A 26,977-nucleotide genomic window follows, 5' to 3' on the forward strand; every position below is an offset into this window, starting at 1 on the left:
AAAAAAAAAAAAAAAAAAAGCCAGAAATGGCACTGTGGTAAGATTGGCATTGGAATAATATCTGTAATACCTGAAAATAAATCATTTAACCAGAAAATTAATAGCTTTCTTTTCTGAATAATTCTTTACATAAGTACCAGGTTTTCCTCAATTCAGACAGCATTCTGACCTAAAACCTAACAAATAATACCTTTATCATTGAATACCTGCCAGTAAAATCTTATAGAAGTTTGTATATGGACATGTATGTCACCTATCTTTTACTGGTTAGAAACCAAAACTTAGCTAGCAGTTGCTGTCTTTTATAAAATACACACACTGCTTTCTGAATGTTGCTGAGCAACAATGCTTATTTAGATTGAATTCATAATACTCTATGTTTGCAGCTTTCCATTGACAGAAAAGAGCCCTCTAGTACTGTTTCATAGTAAGTAACCAAACGACATATTTTAATGTCAAGTATAATTTTTTCATTATTATGAGAATGCTTATTAGACACATTTCGTATTAGAGCATCACTGTTGTGTTATTGGTACTTGTGTAGATGTTGAAAGTGTGATGAACAGCGTGGTATCACTCCTGTTGATCCTGGAACCAGACAAGCAAGAAGCATTGATTGAGAGCCTATGTGAAAAGCTGGTTAAGTTTCGGGAAGGCGAGCGCCCATCTCTGAGACTGCAGCTGTAAGTTAAGATCTGAAAGAGGCCTGTCTGTTTTTATGGCACTACCTTTTAATGACTAAAAGCAAAAATTTTTGAAACTTTGACTGTCAGCTATGGCTCTTACTAGTTGTGACCTTGGGTAGTCACTTAACTTTTGTGTATCTTAATTCCTTCCTTGACAATAGGGAAATTACTATTATTACTATTACTATTATTATTACTATTACTCAAGTTTGTTGTGAGAGCAAATAACTGAACTTAATATGGTGGTGTCTCATCTTAAACACTGTTTTACTTGTTAACCAGGCTAAGCAACCTTTTTCATGGGATGGATAAGAATACTCCTGTAAGATACACCGTGTACTGCAGCCTCATTAAAGTGGCTGCATCTTGTGGGGCCATCCAGTACATTCCAACTGAGCTGGATCAAGTGAGTTACTTATGGAACACTTGCTCTGCTAATACAAAATGTAGTTTTATATTGTAGCTAAAATAATAATCTGTTTTTTTGTATCCTAAATGTTATCTTTAAGTTGTGAAAATGCACTCTGCCATGATACTAAGTTTTCTCCTGTTGTGAATCTCATTGTAGGTGAGAAAATGGATTTCTGACTGGAATCTCACCACTGAAAAGAAGCACACCCTTTTAAGACTACTTTATGAGGCACTTGTGGATTGTAAGAAAAGGTATTCAGAAGTAGTGAACTTACAACTTAATAGGGAATATAAATAGGTGGGTGTAGTTTTTGAAGACTAGTAAGGCCAGTCATTTTTATTCTACTTTGTTCTCCACAGTTGTTATAAACCTATTTCTATAAATTGTACCTTCTAAATTAAAAGATAGTTGCAGAGATTAAAGTGTTTTACCTCATCTGTAAACTTGTAAAAGCCAACACTTGCTTTTGTTTTGGAACTAGTACGGTTGTTAATTCCAAAACTCTGTGTGACATTTGACTGGTTTAATTAATGGTGCTTTCATATCTTAGTACAGTCATGCTGTTGCTTTTGTTGAGTGGTAGTGAGGGTACATCAGTCAGAGGTTCTCACAGCTGGATGCCAATGGCTAATGCCTGTAATCTTAACAACTTGAGAGATTGAGATCTGGAGGGTTGTGTGCCAGGCCAGCCAGAGCAGAGAAGTCCATGCAACTCACTAAAACAGGAAGAAAGCTGCATGTGATGATGCATGTCTGTTATCCCAGTAATGACAGGAAGCCTAAAACAGGTGGATTTCAGGACAGGTATGAATCTGGGAGAAAAGCAAGACCATGTCTCCAAATAATCAGTGCCAAGAAGACTGGAGGCATTACTCAGCAACTTGGAGGCAACTGCTAGGCATTGCCTAGCCAGTGGAAGGCCCTGAGTTCAAAACCTGAGTTCTACTCAAAAAAAGACAAACCTATTCCTACAATATTTATTATTCTTTATATGTACTTTTAGAATGCCAACAAATGCTAGCTCTCTGCTACTTGAGCCACAGGTCTACTTCCAGCTTTTTTGGTGCTTAATTGGAGAGAAGAGTCTCCTGGACTTTCCTGCCTGGGCTGGCTTTAAACTGTAATCCTCAGATTTCAGCCTTCTGAGTAACTAACATTACAGGTGTGAGGCACCATCAACCCAGCCAGACCCAGCTTTTTAGTTTTCTCAGATAAGTTTTATGCTAGCTTTTAGTGCCAAAATGTTTAATGTATTAGTATCAGCAAGAACAGTGACCATGTAAAAGCTAGATGTGGTGGCTCAAGCCTGTAATCACACTTACTTCAGAGGCAAAGATCAGGAGGATAGCACTTTGAGGCCATCCTGAACAAAAAAGTGAGACCTCATCTTAATTCAACAAGCTAAGCACAATGGTGGACACCTGCCATCCAAATTATACAGGAAGTATAGACATGATTTTGGTGCAGGCCTATAGAGGCAATAATTTTTACTAAAACTAAACAAAAAACTAAAAAGGACCAGAAGCAACTTTCAAGTAGTGCAGGGCCTGTCAAGCTAGCACAAGGACCTGAGGTCAAACTCAATACCAACAGAAAAAAATAGTTTCCTTTCTACAGAGAATCTTTTAATGGCTTTATTTAGAGGAAAAGACAGTCAACTCCAGCACCATAGTACTCACTCTTCTATAGTAAATTGTTTGTATCCATGTTGCTTCCTGCCCCACCCCTACCCTGTTCACATCTAGTTAGTTGTTGTGAGAAACACTTCCTAGTAGCTAGCTAACAGCACCACTCCATCCCTATTGTATTATTTTTCCATTGTGCTAGCTATTACTAACAAGCATCCTAAATATTTAATGTTTACTATCCCCACAAGAACATAAGTTTCATGATGGTAGGGATTTTGCTTTGTTACTAGAACAGTACATGACTCTGGTAGACAAATGATATATATTTGTTGGGAGAATGACTATTCCCAAAACTAACAGTGGCAAAAAGTCAGACACACAAGACAATAATATGAAGTGATAGTTTGAACTACAGAGTATATGACAGTCACATGAAATTATCGTAACACTTTCCAAGTATAACACCTTTGACTTTCCTCTAGTTTTCTGAAGTGAAAATTAGTTTGCAGTATTTGAATTTCAGGTCCTGTAAGAACAGATACAGCCCAGTGGACATTCTGTAGACCCAGTCCTGGCCTTTCAACAGTATTGTACCCCTTTTCCCTCAAAAGCTCTTCTCTTGGCTGATTCCCACTGTGCTAGTTTTCTCCACCTCTTTTGACAGTTCATTTTGGTACCTTTGTAAATGACTGGTCTTATTCCTTAGATGATTGGTATTAAACAAGCTGTCAGCCTAGAACCTTTCTGCTCACTTGGCTCCCTTTTCCTGGGTCATCTGACATGTTCCCATGGCCTCTATCACCTACAGAGTAACAGTCTAGGTTTTGAACCCAGACTGACCTTCCAAGCTTCAGATCTGTATATCAACTGCCTCCTGTTTCTGTCTGCATGTGGCCCAGAGGTGCCACAAACTCAATGTAATCAAAATGAATTTAGCGTTCACTTCTGCAAGTGAAGTCTCTGTGTTCTTACTAGCACATGGTCAATCTCATATCATCCTTAACATATACACCCCCTGCCTCCTTCATCTTCTTATTGAAAGTACCATATTTGGTTATTTCTGCCTTCACAGTAATTACCTCTCTATAAACCAGTACTATCTCTGAGCTTGTCACAGGTCTTCACTGGGCAGCCACTGCTGTTGTAAACTTCAGCATATTCCTTGGATATTCACTTTCTCCAGGTTATAGTACAAATTCTTAATATAGGGTACAAGGCCTCTCTGGGGCCTCAGCTTGGTGAAAGTGATGAAAATCATTTTTGGATGGCTCAGTAACAGACTACAAAAGCTTTATATGAATAGTCCCTCAGCTTTCCTCTGTGTTAACACACATACCCCACCCCACCTACCTTCTCTTGTTACATCACCTTGACATAATGAACCTGTGTCCGGGACACACCACCATGACCTTTCCCAGCTGGATAGTTAATGGCACCTATGGATGGCCCACAAGCTAAGAATGTTTTTTATTTAATTACTTTTGTTGGTTATGGGGCTTGAACACTGTCCCTGAGCTTTTGTGCTCAAGACTAATGCTCTGCCACTTTTGAGCCTCAGCTCCACTTATGGTTTTGGAATGGTAAATTGGAGATAAAGAATCTCATGGACTTTCCTGCTTTGGCTAGCTTCGTGATACTCAGATATCAGCTTCCTGAGTAGCTGGGATTACAAGTGTGAGCCACTAGCACTGGCAGTTTATAATCAAAGCAAGAGTAATATTACATGATGAGAACATTATATGGATACCATATTTTGGTGTCCATGAAGTCTTATGGGTAACACATGTGCTGAGTCATTTCTGTACTGTCTTTTGTCAAGTTGAGTAGGTAGGTGCAGCAGAGATCTCAGCCTACAAAACCTAAAATATTGACTCCCTGTTTCAGAAAATATGTCCTTGTTAGACACGATCTAGTCCATACAACTTCATTTCTGCCTGAAACATTCCTTTTTGAGGCTCAGTTCTTTTTATAGCACCGTATTTTTATTTCTTTGTCAGTCATGGGGTTTGAACTCTAGGCCTGGGCACTGTCCTTGAGCTCAAGGCAGGCACTCTACCACTTGAGTCACAATGCCAGTTCCAGTTTTCTGGGTTTATTGGAGATAAGAGTCCCAGACTTTCCTGCCCAAGCTGGCTCTGAACCACGATCCTCACTTCTCAGCCTCCTGAGTAGTTAGGATTACAGGTATGAGCCACCAGCGCCTGGCCAAACACTGCATTTTTATGAGAGCATTGAATGCCCTTTGTTAAATATAGGTGCAGGTTCAATGAAAACAAAGAACTTTGTCAACCTTTGCACTCCCAAGAATATTCAGCACATAATGGGCACTGGGTGGGTGGAGTGACACCCAAAGAAGGAACTGGAATTAAAGACAATAGTTGATGCAGATGTGAAGAAAAAAGTGTTTTAGAGAAACCCAGGTCTGTTTTCTCCCACTACAGCAGAGCTTTCTGAACTAGCTCAAGATTCATCGGTTAAAGGAAGTAATGAAGGGTGAAGAGAAACAATTTTCTGAGTTCAAGTGAAATGAATGTATTTAGCTACTTTATCCTCTTCTTGGCAGAAATCATTGATCGTGTGTATAATTCTAAGGCTAATTTAATTGGAGAGATAGCTTAAACAGTTCTGTAAATATTTGATGTTGGTTCAGCTGCCATCCTTGTCTCAACAGTTTCCCATCCTGTGCCTTTAGTTCAGTCTTCTCTCATTCTGGAAAATCATCTTCCCCCACCTTCCACCAATAGCTTTTTACACAGCCAAGTCAAGAATAATGAGGGATATTTTATACCTTGGGTCTCTATTTACTTGTCATTTCTTGAGAGAGACTTCCTGCTCACTTGATAAAGCAATCTTCCCTTTCTACTTTTCTTGTGACTTTTGTTACTTCACCATTTATTTCCTTGATAGCATTTACTCATTAGTTATTTTCCCCTTAGTTTTATCTAGACTTTCATATTAAAAGGGAAGTGCCATGATTATTACTTCTTTTTTTTCCTTCTCTTTTGTAGACAGGGACTGTGTCTTGTTCTCTATTATATACCATTACAGGTCTTGTCATGTACTTTTAACTGCTTGACAGTAACATTCAGTTCCTAAAGCAGTATTTCTTTTTAGTGATGCTGCTTCAAAAGTCATGGTGGAATTGCTTGGAAGTTACACAGAAGACAATGCTTCCCAGGCTCGAGTTGATGCCCACAGGTAATATTAAGCTTTGCTCTGGTGAGAACAAGTATGGGCCTTACAGGCTGAACTGCCACATTCAAAATTTTGCTCCATACCTTATTTAGAACTTGCTGAGAAGTTACTTGTTCTTTTTGGGCTTCTTTCTAAATGATGACAAATAGGCATGATGATATTGTATGTGTCAGTGTTGGAGGGATGACTTATGAGAAGCCTATAAAGCACTTGACATATGGTACAAGGCAAGGTGCTGCTGCTTGCTCTCTGTTCACCTTGGTGCTTTCTCCTCAGCTTGTTTGTCTGCCATCTATTTTATTTCATCATATTAAAACAAGTATATCTGCATTTTAAATATTTATAAGCCTATTTGAACCTCTTGAACCTTTCTTGTAGTGTTGTATATTAGATTCTTGGTTTATTGAAAATATTTTGTGATTTGCAAAAGTATATATGGTTAGAATTTCAATATTCTGATCATGCCTTTTTGTTTTGTTTTCTAACTAAGGTGTATTGTACGAGCACTGAAAGATCCAAATGCATTTCTCTTTGACCATCTTCTTACTTTAAAACCAGTCAAGTTTTTGGAAGGCGAGCTTATTCATGATGTAAGTAGTTGTTCAAGTCTCTTTTTTCCAAAACGTTACATGCTGGAGCAATAAGTTTGCATTAGACTTCTGTTTGCATTGATTGATATAACTACTAGAGAGATCCTACTGCCTTTATATCCAGATCAGGCTGCTATTTAGGCCCACGTCTTCTCCACCACTAAAAACAGTGCTATTCTTCCTTACCATCATCTCCTTAGTCCATTATGAACTTTGATAGTACATTCTTCTTTGAATTACTTCCAAATTGGGAAGATACATCTAATATTTTATCATAAGCCAGTTGCTACATGGTTTATGCTGTAATTCTAGCTACTTGGGAATCTTGAGATCTGAATATTGCAATTCAAAGCCAGTGTGTAAGACTCTTATCTCCAGTTAACCACCAAAAAAAAAAAAACCCAGCCATAAACAACCATGTAATACTTTCCTATAATCACAACAGTTAGAAGGCTGAAGGTAGAGGCTTGCAAGCTCAATGCCAATCTGGGCTACCTTCCAAGACCCTCTCAAAAATAAACCGAAAAACCCTTGTAAACATACTTTTGAAATGCAAGTATAAATACTTTTTTGATTATTTTCCATTGAGTTGTTCCATTCACACCATCCTTAATTGCTCATAGCATATTAATGAGCTATATGAAAGTAGATGACTTGAATGGTAATCTGATGAAACCACTGATTCTTCCCTAAAATATTTTCTTATTAGGTCAGTGTGGGGCGGGGGAGGAACCTTGATTGTGAGTCTTAATTCCGTTTTAATGGCTTCTTTTCCTTGTCTCTTTTTAGCTTTTAACCATTTTTGTGAGTGCTAAATTGGCATCCTATGTCAAATTTTATCAGAATAATAAAGACTTCATTGATTCACTTGGTAAGTTTTGGGATTTTGATGAGATAGAAAGATGGGATCATGCTACTCTGTAAAAGTTGTCCACTGTGAGACCCTGCAAATATACTTCAGGCTTTATATGTAGATTACCCTAATGAGTGCTGTGTTATAGAACAGGGACCTACATTAACAGTTGAAAAGATGACCTAAGGATGAATTAGGAACCAGAAACAAGGATATAAACAGCATTTAAAAAAAAATTTTTTTAGACAAGAGCAGGAAACTAGCAGGTAAATAACCTGGATCTTTTTCACTTCCATGAAGTCTTTAGGCCCTTCTAACTCTGCATTACTGTGATTCTCATTAAATTCTAGCAAAAAAAAAAAAAGGTGTGTTTAGAAAAGAGACAGATAAAAATAGTTTCATTAATAATGTGTTTTTAAAATTTGTGAGAGGTGCAGAAAAGTAATTGAAAGAATTTTTACTTTAGTTATAATGGGGGGGGGCGTGGGGGGAGATGGGAAGGGGAAACAAAGGAGGAGGCAACAGTGCTTGATAAGAAATGTATTCAGGGGCTGGGAAGGTAGCTCAGTGGTAGAGTGCTTGCCTTGCATGCATGAGGCCCTAGATTCGATTCCTCAGCACCACATAAGCAGAAAAATCTGGAAGTGGCGCTATGGCTCAAGTGGTATAGCACTAGCCTTGAACTGAAGAGCTAAGGGACAGTGCCCAGGCTCAGAGTTTAGGCCCCATGACCAGCAAAAAAAAAAAAATGTATTCATTACCTTGCCCATGTAATTGTATTTTCACAATTAAAAAAAAAAAGTTGTTTATGGGGCTGGGAAGATGGCTCAGTGGTAGAGTGCTTACCTTGCATGCATGAGGCCCTGGTTCAGTTCGTTAGCACCACAAAAGCAGAAAAGTGGAAGTGGCTCAAATGGTAGAGCGCTAGCCTTGAACTGAAGAGCTGATAGACCAGTGCCCAGACCCAGAGTTCAGGCCCCACAACCAACAAAAATAAAGTTGTTTAAAGAGTGTGTATATGTATGTACATATGTATGCGTGTGCAACATTCTCTAGATACATTGTGATTTATATTTTTGACTGCTATTTGTTCTTAATAGATGTAGTTAAAAGACTGTAACAGTTCTTTTCCCTCCACAGTATTTCATTCTTGCTTGGACACTACCTACACATTCCCTCCCACCCAACTCCCTTCACCCATTACCCCACCTCATCCATCATCATGACCCATCTGCCCAAAATTTAAGAATTACAGAAGTATGTACCATTATTAATTAGATCTAAAGAAATAGAAATGAGTATGTATTGATTTTACTCTATTTCAATAGAAACGTTGCTGGCCTCCATTTTGTTGAAGACAGTATAAAAATTCTGATTTAGATCTTTGAATTTCATTACCTTAATTCATCAGATCTCAGAAAATTGAATACCTTCAGTATTTTCATTGTCTTTCAGAGATTTTTTTAAAATTACAGACTACTTAGAAAAGTTGCAGCTTTACAGATTCTAATTGTAAAACTACTAAGTTTTTGTGTTTGTTTTGTCAGTTTTTTGACAAGATCATCAACTATGAAACTAATGGGCTTATTTTTCTGTTAGGCAATAACCAAAATCCCTTAGAGGTTGACTATGTTTCATATTAAAACTGAATTATAACTTTCTTGGTTGAGGTGTAGATGAAGAAGAGTATAATTATAATCTACTTGACTAGACTTAGCCTAGACTTGACCAGACTTAATTCCTGTCATCTGTAAATCTGTGCAGCCATTGGGATTGGGAAAGATTGATTTATTTGATAGTAAGGCAGTTGAAATATAACAAAGATTTAAATAGATGCAAAAGCGTGTAGAATGCTTTGCCAAGTGCACCAGACCCAGAAAACCACATTCTGTCCCAGTTAATTTGCTTTGTGGCATGAAGCTGTGTGATGGAATGTTAATGTCAGCATCCTCTTTATTTACGCACCAAGGCAAAAGGAGTAGTAATTAACACTTTGACACTCCCCCATTGATGTGTAATTGACTGTTTCAAAGGAGCACGGGTTCATAAGCTATTGCATGCATTAAAACTGCGTTTTCTATATTGCAGCATTTTAAGACGGGTCAGTGACAATGCAGAAATTGCTCAATGGTGCACATTTTTTTATTACTGCATTAAGCTCTTGACATATTAGTAATGAATAAATGTTTCCATAAAATTAGATTTTTTATAACTTTAAAATTGAAATATGACACACAACATTGTGCCTTCCTCTTTGAAGGTAGTATTCTAGTTTTATGAAACAAATAAAGCTTCCTGTAAATCTTTAACTCATACCACCTGCTTGCTTAACAGTTTGATGGTTAGAACAAAAGCACAAGAGGCTTTAAATTTGGTTTATTTTAAAGTAGTTACTTTAAGCATTTATTTGAAGTGTTTTTAGACATAAGTTTCCACATGTAAAATAGATAAGAATTTTATATAGTTTATCCTAGAAATAATCTTCATCCCTCTGATACGCTTATTTCACTTGCATTAAGGTTGTACCTATACAAAGTAACAGTGGAATTTAAAGAATACTTTTAATTGGATTTTAGAAATGTCAGAAGCTTCAACTCATTTTGTCATATTCAAAGAAGATATATGCCCATAGAAGTAGAATATTTAGGAATTTTTGAGCTTCTGTAATGTTTTATTTTTATATAATTATTATTACATATTATTGATAGGAAAAAATTCCTAACATTGCTAACTTATTGTGCCAGCTAGAAATCAGATTCCCTAATCTGTTTGATTTTGAACATCTACGCAAATTAAGAATCTTCTATTAGCAATTTGTTCATATTAAAATGCCTTGGAGAAAACATTTCATTAAAAGTTTATGTTTGGGGTTCTTAATGTAGTAAGCATTTGTTACAGCTGAAAGTTGATTCCACAGGTGGTATCAGGGTGTTAAAGCATGTATTTTTTTATTAACACTGACAACTTGGGGCAGTAGTATCATTATCTTGTGTCAACTGAATTGCCCTAACATGTCCACATGTAATCTGGTCTTATCCAATTGTTACCTTCTTGCTTCAGAAAGTTAATCAGCATCTGATTTGCATTTGTTAATTAGGGTTAATGTGCACTAATTGATTTTTTTGATGCTTGTAGATTACCATTAAACCCAGTTAACAATACTTACTTTTGCACCTCATTCATTTGAGTTATGATGATCATGTTTTTTGTTGAATCTGTGCCAAATAGGAAGTCTGTATCATAATTACAGCTAATTAACAGATGATCATGTGCTACATTAATGAGGTTTCTCTAATAAATGAATGTTATAAATTTCATTTTAGAGAGTGCTCAGACATAGAACTTTTTTAGCAATACAGACTTAGACTGATAATGACCATTTGCTGAGTTTATGTAATTTCAAAGTTGAAAAAAGGAACATGCAAATCTGTATTCGTTTAAAAATTTTTGTAATACCATTAGAACAAATATATAAGATATACTTTAATTGTTTCAGCTTGGAACCATGATATAATTTAGATATGTAGAATTTTTAAATTATTTTTTCTTGCCGGGCGCTGGTGGCTCACGCCTGTAATCCTAGCTACTCAGGAGGCTGAGATCTGAGGATCGCGGTTCAAAGCCAGCCCGGGCAGGAGAGACCGTGAGACTCCTATCTCCAATAAACCACCAGAAAATCGGAAGTGGCGCTGTAGCTCAAGTGGTAGAGCGCTTGCCTTGAGCTGAAGACCTGAGGGACAGCGCCTAGGCCCAGAGTTCAAGTCCCACGACCGACAAAAAAAAAAATTATTTTTTCTTTTAAGTGCTTTGTTTTATAAATGGACCTAAGTTCTAGGCCTTGGACAGCTGCTGACTTTGTAACTTTAAGTTAGTCATTTACTCTCTTTGGTTTTGTTTTTTAAAGTAAAAGAATCATATTTTTAAACTTTCTTCCTACACTTAACTACGACAGCATGTTTCATTAGAAATTATAACACAAACTTTGATATAGTTTCCTACTTTTTTCCTTATAAGGAACAGATAATTTTATCCAGTATTAAAGTATATTGGCCTATAACTGCATATATACTTATGTAATATATGTATGTATGTTACAAATACTGAGCACATTTTTGGCAAGTTTTGATTTTTAATATTAGATCCAGAGTAGCATAACAGGAAATGAAGTATTTTTATAACTGAAAATGAAAATGTTAAGAATGTTAAATGAAAAGAAACGTTACAAAAAATAAGTGTGTGTGTATAATGCATTTGTAAAAATTATCGGGGAGGTGTTATGGTATATCCATATATCTATACATATACCAAACAAATTCACCCCTCAACCATATTCCTGTTCTTCCCCTCCCTCCTTTCCAATTTTGAAAATAAGTTTTAAACACTATAATGTCAGTTCATGGTTTGTAAAAATAACTTTATTCTAAAGGCTCAGTGATTTCTACAGCTTAACTCGAAGAGTTATAATTGTGTAGATGTTTCATTAATTTAGGTACTCAACAAGTTTCACTATTGTGTTATTCAGGCCTGTTACATGAACAGAACATGGCAAAAATGAGACTGCTTACTTTTATGGGAATGGCAGTAGAAAATAAAGAAATTTCTTTTGATACAATGCAGCAAGAACTTCAGATTGGAGCTGATGATGTTGAAGCCTTTGTTATTGATGGTAAGACAACTAGAACTTTTTTTTCTTACTATGTAGAAACTTGTATTTTTACCTTGAAATGAAACTTATGTTAACAAAGCAGATTGTTTTGTAGCAAATATATATGTTCATTTTATTTATTTTTATTTATTTTTTGGTCTGGTCGTGGGGCCTGAACTCTGGGCCTGAGCGCTGTCCCTGAGCTCTTCAGCTCAAGGCTAGCGCTCTACCATTTGAGCCACAGCGCCACTTCTGGCTTTTTTTCCTGCTTATGTGGTACTGAGAAATCGAACCCAGGGCCTTAAATATGCAAGGCAAGCGCTCTACCACTGAGCCAACTTCCCACCCCAATATATACGTTTAATTGATAAGCAAATACATTTGTAGATTGAAAATTCAGCAGACATTGGTTTGGGTGTTCTACTTTCTAAAATTGCATAAATCGTAGTCTTTTAGGTGTTTGAAAGCATAGATTTAGCATCAGATTTAGGTTTAAGACTAGATTTTCTTTGTTGGTTATGCAAGAATTCACTTGTAATTTTAAGTTCTAAATGAATTAATGTAGATAAATTATGGTTCCTGGCACATAGCAAATACTTTGCAAATATTAAACATTGCCAATTTTTTTTAATAATTAGGTCAGAAATAAGATTTCCTCCTCAACAATCACATTATAAAGTAATTGAGTTAATCAAGAATTTTCCCCCATTTTTTTATTTAAAAGCTGGGAAGATAATAAATTAAAATCTATAGAGGCATTGACATCATTTCTAATGATGTAACTCTCAATAGTCATCTAAGAGTAAAGAGTAAAACTTTAGTAGGAACTTACTTCACCTGCTGTGTACAATTATAGGAAGAACTGGAATTATTTTTGTTCTAGTTCCTGTACTGGGTCCTTGTACTCCTCCTCACAAGTCGTGCTCTACTACTTGAGGCACACCTCCACTTCTGGCTTTTGTCTAGTTAACTACAGTGAACCTCTCCAGTCTGCCTAGCCGGGCTCAGAACCTTTGTACTCAGATCTCAGCCTCCCCAATTGCTAGGATTATAGGTGTGAGCAACTGAAATCTAGCTATAACTAGAAGCCTAAAACTGTACAGTAATAATTGAGTAGATTGACCCATCAGCCATAGGACTGCCAATTACATAACCTTCCTCTTAATTGCAGTATATTGCTTTTCTTACAAGATTCACAGAGTTATTTTATAAAACAAAGCAGATTTTTATTGTATTTTGTTTTCTCTTAACTGTCTTTCTTAGAAAGTTTCTGTATGACATATCTTATGAAAAATATTTTTTCAGCAGTGAGAACTAAAATGGTCTACTGCAAAATTGATCAGACCCAGAGAAAAGTAGTGGTCAGGTAAGATATTTAATATGTTGCTGCTTTTTGTAGAACATTTAGTTTATTCTGATCATTTATTTCATGAAAATATTTAGAGAACCAAGGTGGTATTCTGTTGACTGTAGTTAAATAGTGGCTGTTTATCATAATTTTATTAAAGTTCAAACTGAATGTGATTAGCTTATTTAATGAAAGAGTCCTATTTTCCAGCACATTTCATTTAATGACTGAGCATTGTCTAGAATACTAATGACTTTTGAGTCTGTTTTTGTAGTTGGTGAGAATAGGTTTAGAATCAATATGGCAAAAACTATTTTTTTAAATAAGCATCTGATTTTTAAATTCTCTAATTTTAAATTATCTGTTGTTAAAGGTTTGCTTTTAAGTAGATTCAAGTGTGTACTATGATGAAAGTATACTAGAGGATAGAAGATTGACTAATACTTTGTTTTAATTTTTTGATTTTTAGTCATAGCACACATCGGACATTTGGAAAACAGCAGTGGCAACAACTGTATGACACACTTAATGCTTGGAAACAAAACTTGAACAAAGTGAAAAACAGCCTTTTGAGTCTTTCTGATACCTGAAATTTAATGCATATAATTTTGTTCTTTTGGGGGGAAAAAAAAAGAAATCCTAGTAAAATATACTGAAATCTTTTATAGTCTGGACATTTGTTCTCTCAAAGTTAAAGTATAATCGAAAACTCCAGGAATTATAAAGTTATAGATTATAACTTGGAAAGAATTACATGCAGAGGGGAAGACAATAAATAAAGCTAATTAAGGGGATGTGGATACTAACAGCTAACTCAGCTAATCTAGAAATTATTATTGATATATTTGCAGAATAAATATATAACAAAACTATCACATTCAAAAAACAGGGAAACTCAAGACAACTGTGTAGCTTTATATGAAGTTTTTCACTCCAATAAAAATTATGCCAGTGTTTCACTCATATCATTTCACCAGTGAATGCATTTATCAACATTACTCAGTCTATTTTTTCCAACATCTCTTCTGCTTTTCTTTTTTTAGATTGGTTGTCATTTTCTGCATTTAGGAAATTTGCAATTTCAGTTAGTTGATTTGTAACATGATCCTGCCAATCATCTTCATCAGAAATGGCAGCCAGATCAAGAGTAGCTTTAACCTTGATTGCTTGAAAATGGCTTTGTAGCACAGGTGAAATCAGAGCCTTTCCTTTTACCTAAGAAAGATGGAATTTATTTTGTCTTTGAAAAAAACTGGTAAGCCTCTTAAATTGTCAGTATTTAATACAGCCAACATCTCTGTAGCTAACAATGACATTAGTAGTTTTAGCACACACAATAAAATCCTGTACAGTGTGAATATGTGTTTTTATGTGGTAGCTCTGCAAAATCAGTTCCAGGAATACCACATTTCTAAAAGTCTTGTGTTTACAATGAAAGAAATTTATACAGGTAAAATCTAGTTTCATTTTTCACACCTTTTCCAAACATGTCTATTTTTGTATCTTCTATCAAAACTGGTGGAAACCTAAACATTCAAACGGAAGTAAATGGTCAAATTTTCCTTGTTCATGTTTCCTCTCATTTCTGAGCTCCATTGTTGATGAAACATGAAGATGCAATGACTTATTTAAAAGTTGGCATGCTTCCAAGACACTGCATCAAGTGCTACATATAAAATGCCATGTTTTTAAAAAATAACTTCATTGTAAGGACTTTTTTCCTAATAATAAAATACTTGTTAGAAATTTAAAAATAGAAAAACCTACATAAAAAACTAAAATTTGTAATTCACTACCCAAAATGTTGAGACCAACATTTTACCATTTCGTACAAGTCTTTTTTTCCCCTTTTTTTTTTAGCATTTTTTATCTCTATAGAATTTTCTATCTTGCCTTTTCCTATGACTAGTTTTAGAGGTCTTTGAAACTTTTATTTATTTATTTTTGGGTCCGGTCGTGGGGCCTGAACTCTGGGCCTAGGCGCTGTCCCTCAGCTCTTCAGCTCAAGGCTAGCGCTCTACCAGAGCCACAGCACCACTTCTGGCTTTTTTTTTGCTTATGTGGTGCTGAGGAGTCGGACCCAGGGCCTCATGCATGCAAGGCAAGCACTCTACCTCTGAGCCACCTTCCCAGCCCCTCTTTGAAACTTTTAATAAGCAACTGTCTGTGGCAGCAAAAAAAACAAAATCCCTTTTATTAACTGTAATAATTTAACTATGTTCTATTGAATGTTGAAATTGTCTTCCAGTTTATCCAATCAAAAATAGATTAGAGGTCTGGAGATGTGCCTCAGCATCTGTAGCGAATTTAGCATAGTAAGATGGAGGCCCTAAATTCAAACCCCAATACTGAAGAAAAAAATAAATAACTTTTAGGTAATTTCCTGTGAAAATCTGATAGAGTCCCAGATTTAGTGTATTCATCTTTGCTAAATACCTTTTAGATAAGTTATTGTGCTTTACGTATAAGAAAAATGTACGTGTGTTTTAGAAAAAATACAACAGGGTAAGAATCACATTAAAGATCCCAAACATTCAACATTTTGGTGTAAATCTTCTAGACTTAAGTGTGTTTGTGTGTGTTATGTGTCAGTAGTGGGGCTTGAATTTAGTTCTTCAAGCTCTCACAGCTGATGCTCTACCACAGGAATCATGATTCCAGTTCTGGCTTTTAGCTGGTTAATTAGAGATAAGAGTCTAGACATTTTGTCTGGCTGGGCTGGTTTCAAATCTCAATCCTTAAGAATTTGGCTTTCTGAATAGCTATGATTATAGATATCAACTTTTGGTCTTTTAAAAATATTTTTATGAGGTTTATATTGCAGTACTAAAACAATTTTAGCATTTACTTATTTCTTACAGATCTGTTAGGAGGACTCCATCATATATCCTATAATTTAATATACTATTGGATGCCTACAATTTAAGAAAGTGATCACTTTCAGAAACTAGGCTATACTAGTTATTTGTCCATAAATTCTTGTGAAGGCCTTTGAGCACTGCTTTAAAATCTTTCCAGTTTGGTGAAAGTGCAGTTTAGTAACATTTTAATTCTTAATATGAAATTAGAGTAATAAATTCATTTTTAAATGTTAGGATCTGCTGGGCACTGGTGGCTCATGACTCAATATGTGAGAATCATAGTTCAAAGCCAGCCTGGGCAGAAATGCTCATGAGACATTTCCAATTAACCAGCCAAAAGCCAGAAGTGGAACTGTGGCTCAAATGATAAGAGTGCCAGCCTTGAGCACAAAAGTTAAGGAACAGTACCCACGCCTTGAGTTCAAGCCTCAGTACTGGCACACTGAATGACCGAATGAATGGTTTGTAATTAACCAGTTCCCTAACTATTGCTATAGTTGACTCCCTAAAAAATTATGCAGACACTAGTTGGGTTGAGAACATATTCGTAAAAGGTGACCAAGAGATTGGGCATGTCTTAGTCTTTATGAGCCTTGTTTTTTTCAGCTTCTTTTAGATCCTAGATTTTAATACTGTAAAGAGCTAACTGGTATAGAGTAAAAATGTGTATAAATGTATGAATTTCTGGTAATTCTGGCCTAAATATTCAACAAACCCTATTTAACTCAGAACCAAAATGGATTCTAAGAAACCCACATAATAGTGAGATTAGATGAGAGAAAGATCAAATATAAAACTTGATGATCTTTCAAACTCAATCTTATTTTACCACCAAATTGGCAATTTCCAAAAATTTTGATTCTTTTGCTTTTTAATTTCTGATTAAAAGGAAGAACATATTTACACCTATATGCTTTAATTTCTTTTCCTCAACAACCCACATAGTGGGGGAATGGAGCAGAGATTCACCTTAAAGAAACAAGGTAGAATGTAGATTAAGATTTTACTTACCTAATGAAATTTCTCCTATTTACCATAACTAAGGTTCCTGTAGCCTACTGCAATAATTTTAGTTCCAGCTATTGCCAGTCATGTTGTCATATGTCTTTCTCTTCCCCTTTCTATATTTCTTCAGAAATTTTGCTGTTTCCTACTGCTTCCTACCTGACATTTCTTATAGCTTTAATACTATTTCATTTATTTCTGCCTGGGATTAAATATATGAAATGAATAGACTTACTCTAGGCCCTTTCTACATTTTCATTCCTGAATATAATCAATACAGTAGCAGGCTACCAACCAGACCCAAGAAGAAAACAGACTTCAAGCTGTTCTGCTTTCACATGTACAAAGTGAATTCGCACCTAGTATCTACATTAAGTTTTACAGAATTGTACAGACTACAGAAAGAATGCGGTGAAAAAGAACTTTTTTGGCTGGAAAAAAAATTCACTTGGCATAAAATTCACTTGTCTTTATAGTCTGCAAACTATGTAAATAATAAGGCCAGGAGTGGTGGTTTAACATGAGCTACTCAAAAACTGGAGGATCATGTTTTGAAGCATGCTCAGGCAACAAGCCCATCTCAACAAACTTTACAGGTGATTCACAACTATAATCCTAGCTATATTGGTGGTAGAGGTAGGAGGCTCATCCTGGACAAAAAGCTTAATCTCTAGCTTAAAAAAGAAAAAAAAAAAAGATAAAAAGGTCTGGTAGTGTGCCTCAAGTAATTGTTGAGTGCCTGCCTGCCTAGCAAGTCAAAGGCCAAGTTTAAGTGCCAGCACTGCCTACCCACACAAAAGACAAGGGGTACTGTAGGCCAAATTGCCTCAACAGCTCAGTTTTATCACCACAAGGCAAAAAAAGACAACTGAGTGTGGATTTGCTATAATCAGATTTTACTTCCATAAGATCTACTTCTGGACTGAGCTACATTATATTGGTAACTTAAGCTTAACCTAGGATATAGTGCTTAGTATTGTGCTTGACAAACACTAAGATGTATATTTAGAAAACAAACATTAATATGCATATTTAGAAAACAGTCTAGCCAGTGTTTTATATTTTTTAGCAGCGTGGGTTTTTTTTGTTTTTGTTTTTGTTTTTAATGAAATGTTTTCTATGATAGTTGAGGAAAACACAGTAACATCTGACTCAGACCCAACCATCTAGCCTGGGTGTGCTGTAGATCAGCTCTAAATGACCCTGGGAAATCACTGCACGCCTTGGATTAAGTAGAAAAAGAGTTATTTATCTTACAGGATGTGGGACTATTTCTTTGAGGCCTCAGAAACAGCATTAATTACAGTTAAGAACACCAGGAATTAGACACAGAACTTCCCGATTAGGTTAGTTATAAAAATAGGCTTTCTAGATATTTAAATTTCCATTGCACTAAGATGTATGGGATATCTAGCTCTTATCTCAAACTTTCTCCTTGATTCTCTGATTTACCCAGTTGTTCCAAGAAAAGAAAACATAGTTTTGCTAATGCCAAATTTATGACTCCAACTACCCTGTGTCAGTACTTACACATACCAGGTTGAAAGTAGACCTCTGTCTCTAAGTCTGGTTATGAAAATTTGAAAAGGATAGGATATTCCTGATTTTTTGCTTCAGTTCTTAATTTGAGATTTCTCCAATTCAAAAAAAGGAAAAATACATTTTTAAAGAGCTGTTATTTGCTAAGGATGTGTTGATTTTATCATTTTATGCTACGGGAAAAAGTGTGCCTCTAAAATATAATCATTTCTAACATTTGAAGTCACCTTCTAATCAGTTACTGCCCATACTCTTTGGAAAACTTTGAGCTCTACACTTTTTCTTGCTGACATTTTGCAACAGAAAACAATAAAACGTTCACATTTAGCCAAATAACCTGTCAACTATATTTAGTTAGGAGTCATATGACCTCTACAAATACTCTGCTTAATACATCCATACTTAGGATATATCATGTTATATTTCAGTTATTTTATCCTATCATACTCTATATTCTAATTCAAAATCCTCAGTTTCCAAAAATAACATAAATTAAACTAGGTGTAACAAAAGCAGCTAAGCTTGACTTGCTTATTTTTAGGCATCTTTGTTAATAAAAATATTTGGGTGTTCAGAATGTACTATTTGTAAACTGATGTGACTAAAATGTACAAGTAATAATAGGATGTCATCATACTCTCCTTTCCAAAACAAGCTGGATTCTATCTATTTGATTTATACACTGTGACTTTTTCCTGCTGTTTTCTATCAACCTTAACTGTGAAAAATGGTGCCGTGTTGCCCTCTTGATATTATTTTGGAGATCAGTTAGGCCTTAAAGCATCCAGATACATACAGTACTACACATATCTATAGAATTAGCTCACTAAGTTCTGCTCAGTAATATTTTTAATTGACTTACATGTTCTGTGGGAAAAGAAGAATCATAAAAAGTTTTTGCAACTGCATTCCTCTCTTCACTGGGCTCCCCCTGGGGATCTGGATGGTTACTCCAGTTAGTCAAAGTGTCAGCAACTCTGTTAATGCTGGTAGCGTCTGATTGACAAAGAGGAAATGGAAACAACTGAATTTTGTTCTCTAGATACTCATTTTAGTAACTGAACTTTCTCTCCCATACTCTTGTATTTAGAAAATATTTTTTTCCTTTCACTTCAAATCTTAAAACCTGCTGGTCACCATAATTTCACATTAAAAAGTGAAATTGGATAAATAGCTTCTGAAAGAAAATAGCTCAGAAAATTGCTACCTATTCCTGTTTACTGTATTACACATGTAAACAACTCTGTAATGACCATTTTACCAATATAGAATATTGAGAAAGACTGAACGTTTATAAACTATATTTGAAGAAGCTGCTATCAAAATAACTCCACAAAGACTGGTTAGAAAGGTAAATAAAAGGTTCATCGAGCTTCAATAAATAAAACTGATTTAAAGAAACATACTATAAAGGTTACAGACATACCATGCTTAATAAACGTTCCAAATTCAATTCAAAATTTTAGATGTCTTTCATATTTTCCTTATAACATTGAAATGGCACTGGGAAAATTTATATTTATTAGGCCAGCCCCTGAGGCAGAACTTAATTCAAAATTAACACAATCTAAAATAACATTTCACTGGGAATCAGTGGCTCATGGTTTGAAACCAGCCTGGGCAGTAAGGTCCATGAGACTCTTATCTCCAACAAATTACTCAGAGTCCTGTGGCTCAAGTGCTAGAGTGCTAGCCTTGAACACAAAGAGAGGACAGTGCCCAAGCCCTGAGTTCAAGCCCCAGGACCAGCAAAAAATAAACATTTTGTTACAAAATAACATAATACTACAAATGTCATTTTGTGTATGTTCATCTTTGCACATTAATATATAATCCTTTACATTCAAGATTATAGTGTGGGAAATGAAGTTAACATTTCAGCATTTTGTTTTATTGTGCTAGTAAACATGGCATATTTGTTTTATTTTTAATCTCCAAATATTTTTTAATTTTTTTCTCAATTTTCTCTTTAAAAGCCTATAGAGGACCATATTTTACTGCATTTTTTTTACTGTATTTTACTGCATTTCTTCAACAGGTCTAAGTGCATTGTTAAATAGAGTTCCTTAAAATTAGTGAGGACATGGTGGCTACTCCTGTAGTCACAGCACTGAAGTGGAGGCAGTATTGTGAGTTTCAAGCCAGCTTGAACTACCTTGCAAGAGCCTATCAAAAACAGATTAAATTTTTCAAAAATCTCAATATGTAATCTCAAGAATCTTGATTATGAGACTTATTAACATTTTTCTCATTGCTTTTTATCTTCAGTTTATAGCTAGTCATATGTAATGTTTGTAAATATTCATATAAAATATTCATATAAAAATAGAGAACGTAGGCCACAGTGTACCTATCACCCAGCTTCAGCCCATTAAATCATATTGATCAAATTAACTCTATTTTTTCCTGGAATATTTTTATTTATTTATTTATTTATTCAGTAGTGGGGTTGGAACTCAGCCTGGGCGCTGTCCCTGCAACTCTTCAGCTCAAGGTGAGCACTGTACTGCTTGAGCTACAATGCCACTTCCGGTTTTCTAGTGGTTTATTGAAGATTAGAGTCTCATAGACTTCCATGCCTAGGCTGGGAACTGTGATCCTCAGATCTCAGCCTCCTGAGTAGCTAGGATTACAGGCATGAGCCACTGGTGCCCAGCACCTGGATTATTTTAAAGGAAAGCTTAGACATGTCATTTCATGTGCTCATTTTTTAAGAATAAAATAGTCCCCCTATCCTCGTAAGCTATTTAATATTTGAATGTATTAATATAGGTACATAGGTATTTAGGCATTCAATATAAAGTATTTCAGACAGTAACAGATGTAAATAACATAAAATTCTTCTGTTGTACTATTAGAAAACAAGAACAAGCTAAATTTGTGGTGCTGGCAAAAGAATAGAAACAAGTAGAAAAACTGCAAGGGAAAAAAAAAACTAAGGAAGAAAAATGACAACCATAGGTGGCTCACACCTTTAATCCTACTCAGGAGGCTGAGATCTGAGGATGGTGGTTCAAAGCCAGCCAGGAAGGAAAGTCCATGATACATGTACTTCTAATTAAACAAAAAAGCCGAAGTGGAGCTGTGGTTCAAGTGGCAGAATACTAATCCGTGAGCAGAAATTGTTCAGGGACAGTGCCCAGGCCTTGAGTTCAAGACCCCAAACTGACACCAAAACAAGAAATAAATATAAATGTGTGTTTGATGGAAGAAGTTAAGGATGCTGACAGGATAGATAGGAAAGGAATAAACATGCACATTGTCAGGAACCTTACCAACTCCTCAGATTCATCTGTTCTAAAAAGTAAAAGAAGATTCAAAAGTAGGTCATTAAGTAACTAATCCTAGTTTAAAATTAATGACCCAAACCTATTATGCCTTCATGATAGAAAAAAAAAACCCTTAACAATTCTAAATGTGATTGTACACATTGGTAATACTGGCCTAGATTTAGGTTTTAAAAATCTCTATAGATCTAAATCTTTCAAACTTTTACATATCTACATATGTATATAATACATTAGGCTTAGACAAAAAATAAGTATTTTCATTTTAAACAGTCAATTTGGAAAGCTCTTACCAAGAATAAGAAGTAGTAAAACAAATTTTAAGAACTAAGATATACCCTGGTTTTCTTACCTGGCTGATTATCCTTTGTATCATCCTCCATACCAACATTTTTACAAGGAGTCACTGACATGATCCTTTTGTTTTCTGTTGGACCTGCTGGTCTCTCCTTCACCAACAAAGGAATACTACAGGTTAAAGTACTCACTATTTGACTTTCATTTTGATTTGCTTTTGACCAAGGACTAGTATCTAAATTCCTGTGTACTGGGGTTTTCTCAATTTGTTTATCTGAAGTAGAAAAATCAAAGGATGACCTTACACTCCTGTTTACTAAATCTTCAGATGGTTTTATGTGAAATGAATGCGATTCTTCCAGCTGACCTTCATTGTACATTTTTTCTGAAATGATGTCATTTAATGACTCTGTTTTCTCTGTATTCTTTAACAATGTATGCTGTCTTTTGTTAACATTGACAAAAAAAGGACTATTTTTTGTAGTTTCAGTTATCTGATTTTCATCAACCTGTCTTTCAGTGGAAAACTGTAATTCTGTGGATGTTTTCACATGAGCACAAGTTTCCAAATCTTTGCTCTCATGGTTAATCTGAAGATGGGAACTGGTTACATTGTTTTCCACATATCCCAAACAGTTCTTAGATGGACTGTTTTGCGTATTATTCACAGTTTCCCCTACAGTCCCTTCTTCAGGGCTTGAGTTGGTTTTCACTAACTTGAGCATAATATTGTTTTCTGAATTTTTAAGCACTTTCAAATTAGCAAAAGGAGCAGATGAAGTGGGGCAGTTGATTGTTATATCACAAGGAATAGTCTGGTCAGGTTTTTCTTTAGTCTCATGAGAGACCTGGTGGAAATTTGAAGTTTGTTTAAAAGGTAATGTGCTGCATTCACTTTTTTTATTTAACAGTTGCATTTGTTTTCTGTTATACAGTTTAATATCTAATCTAACTTTATTTGAATCCTTTAAGCTATATTCACACTGAGAGGGATTCATTTTTACATCTTGAGACAAATCCAGTTCTGCTTTGTTTTGGTATCTATTTGAATTTTCCTTCTCCATAACATTTTCTTGAGTCCCTATAAGCATTATGAATTGTTTGCAAGTTTCATTCTGAGAAACATCCTTATTATTTTTTTCCTGAGCCATAGCATCTAAAATACTATCAACTGATCCTCTGTTATTTTCCATGTCCAGAAGTACACCCACATCTGTATGCTGAAGACCTAATCCTTCTGTTTCTCGTGGGTGTCTCTTTTCTGTTTCTATTAGCATATCCATGGCTGAAAAGGGATCCTGTGGTAATTTAAAATTTGTATATCCACTGCCTTTTTCCAAATCTTCCTTGTCTTTGATTTCTGTAGTAACTGATTTTCTACATTCAGTAACATTCAAAGCTTGTTCTTGACTAACTGCAACTTTATCTATGAAGAAAGTTTTGCTTAGAGAGATTTCACTTTGATTTCTACTCTGAGATGATACCGTCATACTAATTTCATTCTTAAGGCTCTTTTCAAAAGTCTGTAAGTCTGTCATAAAGAGAACACAGTAAAATTTTATGTTGAACAATAAAGTTTACTCTTTCATAAAACATATGTGTTAACCTATTTTTATAAAAAACAAAAACATTTAACCTTAAATATTTTATTGGCCAATTATTGCACAAATATTATGCCATCATTTTACCTAAATCTTGGAATCCTTTAATTAAAACAAGTATTCTAACAGGTTACACTCTCATTTCTATAACAGCCAAGGTCTAACAATATTTAGAATTGCTAGCTTCAAATCTAAAATCATTACTTTTTTTATTTACTATGCTTTAAATATTTTCAAATTCTGTAGCATATATTTGTAGGTATATCCTATTCGTTTTATTCATTTATGTTCTAACTGTATATATCAAATCTTAAGTATAGTTAACATAATATAGAATACAAAATTGTCTTGAAGGGCTTTTTTAGTCCAACCATTCTTTCTACAACATCTCCACCAAGTGGTTGGTTCTTCAGCCTAGGATTGAACACCTTCAATCAGCAGCATATTTAAACAAGTCTTTCTCAAGATGGAAGAATTAGTACATCACTGGTAATGGGTCATTTGAATTAAGAAAAGTGCTCTATTCTCAGAAAGGCATTGCTGATTTAGAACATCCCCACATCATCAAAAAATGAAAGCAAAAATACAAGAAACAGAGGTAGCAATGCAGAAATCTAGCTTTCCACAAAAATATGTGTTATAAATATTGACTTAAGGAAGAGCTTCAATGATGCTTTGTTGACATACAAAGTTTCTCCAACTATACTACACAGTCTTAAAAGGCTATTCCCCTAAATTCCATTGACAACCCACCATGGTACTTTGCTGATCCTTTATTTGTAGGGGAAAAAACCCTCAAATATACAAGGTAGAATATGTGTAACTTTAAGTTACCGTCTGTAGTGGTTTCTTCTACTGGTAAGTGGTCTATCTTTTCTGCTTCTTCCCTGTATTCAGTATCTGAACAAAAACTTTTAGTATTTTCTTCCCTTATTTCAAGTCCAGATTTGTATTTCTGTAACATGATGCTTTCTGACTTTTCAGTTAATACATCACTTCTTTCATTATTTATTTCTGGAACATTCTAGTATAAAATGGAAAAGACAACTTTACTGTAGAACAAGACTTTTTAGAATATATTACATTTGAGTAAATTTTGCTGGTAAAAGTAGAACTGAGCTGGGCACCAATGGCTCATACCTATAATCCTAGCTATGCAGAAGGCAATCTGAGGATTGCAGTTTGAAGCCAGCCTACGCAGGAAAGTCCATGAGAACCGTATCTCCAATTAACAACTAAAAGGCTAGAAGTGGAGCTGTGGCTCTGGTGATAGAGTGCTAGCCTTGAGCAAATAAGCTGAGGGGACAGTGCCTAGGCTCTGAATTCAAGTTCCAGAACCAGTTCAAAAAAAAGATAAAAATGAAAGACAGAGGAAAAAGAAAGATTAGAATGAAAGAGAAAGAAAGGGAAGGGAAAAGAAGGGGAAAAGGAAATGAAGGAGAAAGAGGAAGAAGAATAAGCTGATTCTAAAAGTAATATGAAAATTAAACACTGATAAAATAATTTTGATAAAACAACAGAACTGAAGAGCTTATACCACATCCTAAGACATCTTAAAAATGCTACCATTTCTTAAAAACATTGTAGTACTGGTTTAAATATAGATATCAATGAAACTGAATGGTCCTGAAATTGGCACATATGTATTTAATCAATTGATTTTTAAAGAAATTACCAAGGTACAATATAAAAAAGTAGGATATTTTCAACAAATATGTCCTGGGACAACTAGAAATCCATACCCCAAATTAGGACTCTTGATCTTTGTCTGTTTTTCTGTTTGTTTTTGGCCAGTCCTGGGGCTTGAACTCATGGCCTGGGCATTGTCCGTGAGCTTCTTTTTCTCAAGGCTAGCACCCAACCACTTGAGCCACAGCACCACTTCCAGCTTTTTCTATTTATGAAGTACAAAGGAATTGAACCCAGGGCTTCATGCATGCTAGGCAAGCACTCTACCACTACACCACATTCCCAGCCCTCTTTGTCTTACTGTATGGAAGAGAAGTTAACTAATATGCTTATACTCATTCTTATCCCGCATGGCTGGTACCCTACCACTTCAGCCACCCCTCAACCTTAAACCCATTTTTGGAAATTTAGAAACATAATAAGCAAAGAGAAAATTATCAGTGATGGTAACTACAGTTTATATCCCAACACCCTTGAAATTTACCTGAAGTTTCTTCTCTTCCTCAAACTTTTTCTGATCACATACTTTGTTGTAATGTTCTTGTAACTTACTATGCGTTTCTTTAAGTGATGATAATGTATTTTTAATATCATTTATTTCTCCATTAAGTTCTTCAGCCTATAATAACATTTAACCCAAATGAGTGAGCGTTTAAGTATGCTTTGTCCAAAAATAGTAATACAAGTTTTGTAGGATAATAACTAGATACATATATCCATATGTAACGAATTCATTATTAATATTGAAAAAGAACATTTATGTAAATGTACTGAGCTTTTATACATAATCATATACTCAAAAAAACTATGAGATACTGAAGCAAGTAACTTACCCAGGATCAGGTAAATATAAAATGGCAGGATTAAAATCCAAAGCCAAATACAAGGGTTGTATACTTACACCAAACAGCCTCTTCTTATTACTAACAATATTACTTTCAGTCATAAAAATCCAAAAGAATGTATATTTTTATTGTTGCAAATTGGATGTACAGATTGTAACATTATCCAATGAAGAACAGCCTTTAAACAGTACAGTAGAAACTGACATGGAGTGTCTGCATTGTATTTATATCTATACCTATAAAACTTCATAATCTTTTTCTTAGGGGAGTACTCTTTCATACAAACACCATCAAATGTGAGACAAGGTCTGAAGAGAAAAATACCATTTTATCATAGGGATGATAATTCTCTTAAAAATTTTTTAAACTGCAGTCATAAATCTCATATATGTGTGTAGCATTCCTTATAGAAGCCAGCAGGTATAAGCTTACAATACTATCTTGTCCTGTCCATTCCTGTTTTGTTTTGTTTTTTTCGTTTTTTTTTTTTTTTTTT

At 35.0% G+C, this 26,977-nt stretch overlaps 2 protein-coding genes across 2 annotated transcripts in view; one reads left to right on the forward strand and one right to left on the reverse strand.

Moving 5' to 3' along the window:
• Eif3m (eukaryotic translation initiation factor 3, subunit M) overlaps positions 1-14,029 on the forward strand; it is an 18,445-nt gene extending 4,416 nt beyond the window's left edge. The window contains exons 5-13 of the mRNA XM_013019551.1: positions 496-683; positions 969-1,092; positions 1,255-1,349; positions 5,841-5,924; positions 6,412-6,511; positions 7,301-7,382; positions 11,887-12,030; positions 13,315-13,375; positions 13,827-14,029. Of these exons, the coding sequence (XP_012875005.1) occupies positions 496-683; positions 969-1,092; positions 1,255-1,349; positions 5,841-5,924; positions 6,412-6,511; positions 7,301-7,382; positions 11,887-12,030; positions 13,315-13,375; positions 13,827-13,947 (999 nt within the window). The 3' untranslated portion in view covers positions 13,948-14,029. The remainder of the gene's footprint in view (positions 1-495; positions 684-968; positions 1,093-1,254; positions 1,350-5,840; positions 5,925-6,411; positions 6,512-7,300; positions 7,383-11,886; positions 12,031-13,314; positions 13,376-13,826) is intronic.
• A 155-nt stretch (positions 14,030-14,184) lies between these two features.
• The window catches only part of Ccdc73 (coiled-coil domain containing 73), a 97,469-nt gene continuing 84,676 nt past the window's right edge, over positions 14,185-26,977 (reverse strand). The window contains exons 10-14 of the mRNA XM_013019552.1: positions 26,121-26,255; positions 24,782-24,971; positions 22,402-23,877; positions 19,625-19,758; positions 14,185-14,572 (exon numbers count right to left, since the gene is read on the reverse strand). Of these exons, the coding sequence (XP_012875006.1) occupies positions 14,357-14,572; positions 19,625-19,758; positions 22,402-23,877; positions 24,782-24,971; positions 26,121-26,255 (2,151 nt within the window). The 3' untranslated portion in view covers positions 14,185-14,356. The remainder of the gene's footprint in view (positions 14,573-19,624; positions 19,759-22,401; positions 23,878-24,781; positions 24,972-26,120; positions 26,256-26,977) is intronic.

Source organism: Dipodomys ordii, unplaced genomic scaffold (genome assembly GCF_000151885.1).
Source record: "Dipodomys ordii isolate 6190 unplaced genomic scaffold, Dord_2.0 Scaffold46, whole genome shotgun sequence".
Lineage (NCBI taxonomy): Eukaryota > Metazoa > Chordata > Mammalia > Rodentia > Heteromyidae > Dipodomys > Dipodomys ordii.